Source organism: Pinus tabuliformis, chromosome 5_2, assembly GCF_031772625.1.
Source record: "Pinus tabuliformis cultivar Carrire ecotype Pingquan chromosome 5_2, CPIR1, whole genome shotgun sequence".
NCBI lineage: Eukaryota > Viridiplantae > Streptophyta > Pinopsida > Pinales > Pinaceae > Pinus > Pinus tabuliformis.
The window spans coordinates 782703651-782704812 of NC_142306.1; the positions used below are offsets into that span (position 1 = coordinate 782703651).

At 41.1% G+C, this 1162-nt stretch overlaps 1 protein-coding gene across 1 annotated transcript; it reads left to right on the plus strand.

The window, feature by feature from the left end:
• The first annotated feature begins 218 nt into the window (after positions 1–218).
• On the plus strand, positions 219–602 carry LOC149161608 (RING-H2 finger protein ATL2-like). The gene has a single exon (XM_089434934.1). It carries the CDS (start codon positions 219–221, stop codon positions 600–602), a length of 384 nt encoding a protein of 127 aa, XP_089291060.1.
• Positions 603–1162: the final 560 nt, after the last annotated feature.

Here is a 1162-nt window from a genome sequence, read left to right on the forward strand (position 1 = left end):
AAATTAAGACCGCAGATGCAGCTGTTCATCGAAACCATTAAACCATAACTTATTTTAGGGTCAGTTTTCGATTCATCTGGCCATTGGAGACGCTGCTTGCTTAAACTTAAATTGAGGGGAAGTGTGTCTTCTTGGCAGCGCAGGCAATCCAAGGCATTTGAGGTCCGAAAGAAGCTCCATTCGGAAAACACTTTCCTGGCTTCAATTTCATATATAAAATGAACCAGGGCAGTGATTTCAATCAGCTGCCTGGCGACGATGGCATGAACAAATATGATGATATGATGCTATTTGTCAGAATCTGTATTATTGTAATTTTAATCCTCATTTTGCTGCGCGTTTATGGCAGATTTCTTTGTGTACAGTCTGCTAGATTTATTAGACGGAGTCGCCAGAGATCAGCTTTTATGCGTCATCAGTTTTATTTTACGGGAGAAGAACCAGCGACGCTGCGGAACGTGGGGTTGGATTCTGCAATATTAGAAACGCTGCCCATGTTTGTGTATAGATCGAAGATTTTCACTGATGAGTTAGAGTGCGCTGTCTGTCTGTTCGAGTTTCAGGAGAAAGAACATGGCCGGATTCTGCCCATTTTCATGTAGATTGTATCGACATGTGGTTTCTTTGGCATTCCACTTGTCCCCTTTGCAAAACCGCAGCGAGCAGCCAGTGTTGGAATCCGGTAGAATAGGGCAGGTTTCGGCTACAATTCCGACACCAATTGCTTCAGGGATCCATTCCAATCTGAATTTTGGAGCAAGGGCAAACTGCAAGCTCTGAAGACGAATATGATCCGCAATATAGCCCACCAAATGTTGGAAATTTCAGGTGATTTCAAACTCAAAAGACCATAGAACAATGCTCTGATATCACTGTTGGGGATTTTTTTGGTAAAATCCCAAAAACAAAATCACAGAACACAGAGACAATGCTCTGTTTCCTCCCAGGATCTTAGCACAGGCAAGCTTTAAAAACAAATTATTGAGAACAGAGTATTGAACACACATATAAAGGATTTGTATTCAAAATAAACTGATACAGAATCCATTCTCTTACACTCAGAGAGATTCACCAAGAGACTGCTTCAATTGCAGTTCCAAGAGCAAAACATTCAAACTGTTACAAATCTTCACAAACAGAAAACATTTCTGCACTATTGTGC

Excerpts from the sequence above, each read along its gene's own strand:
- LOC149161608 (XM_089434934.1), top strand. The coding sequence starts at position 219 with ATGAACCAGGGCAGTGATTTCAATCAGCTGCCTGGCGACGATGGCATG.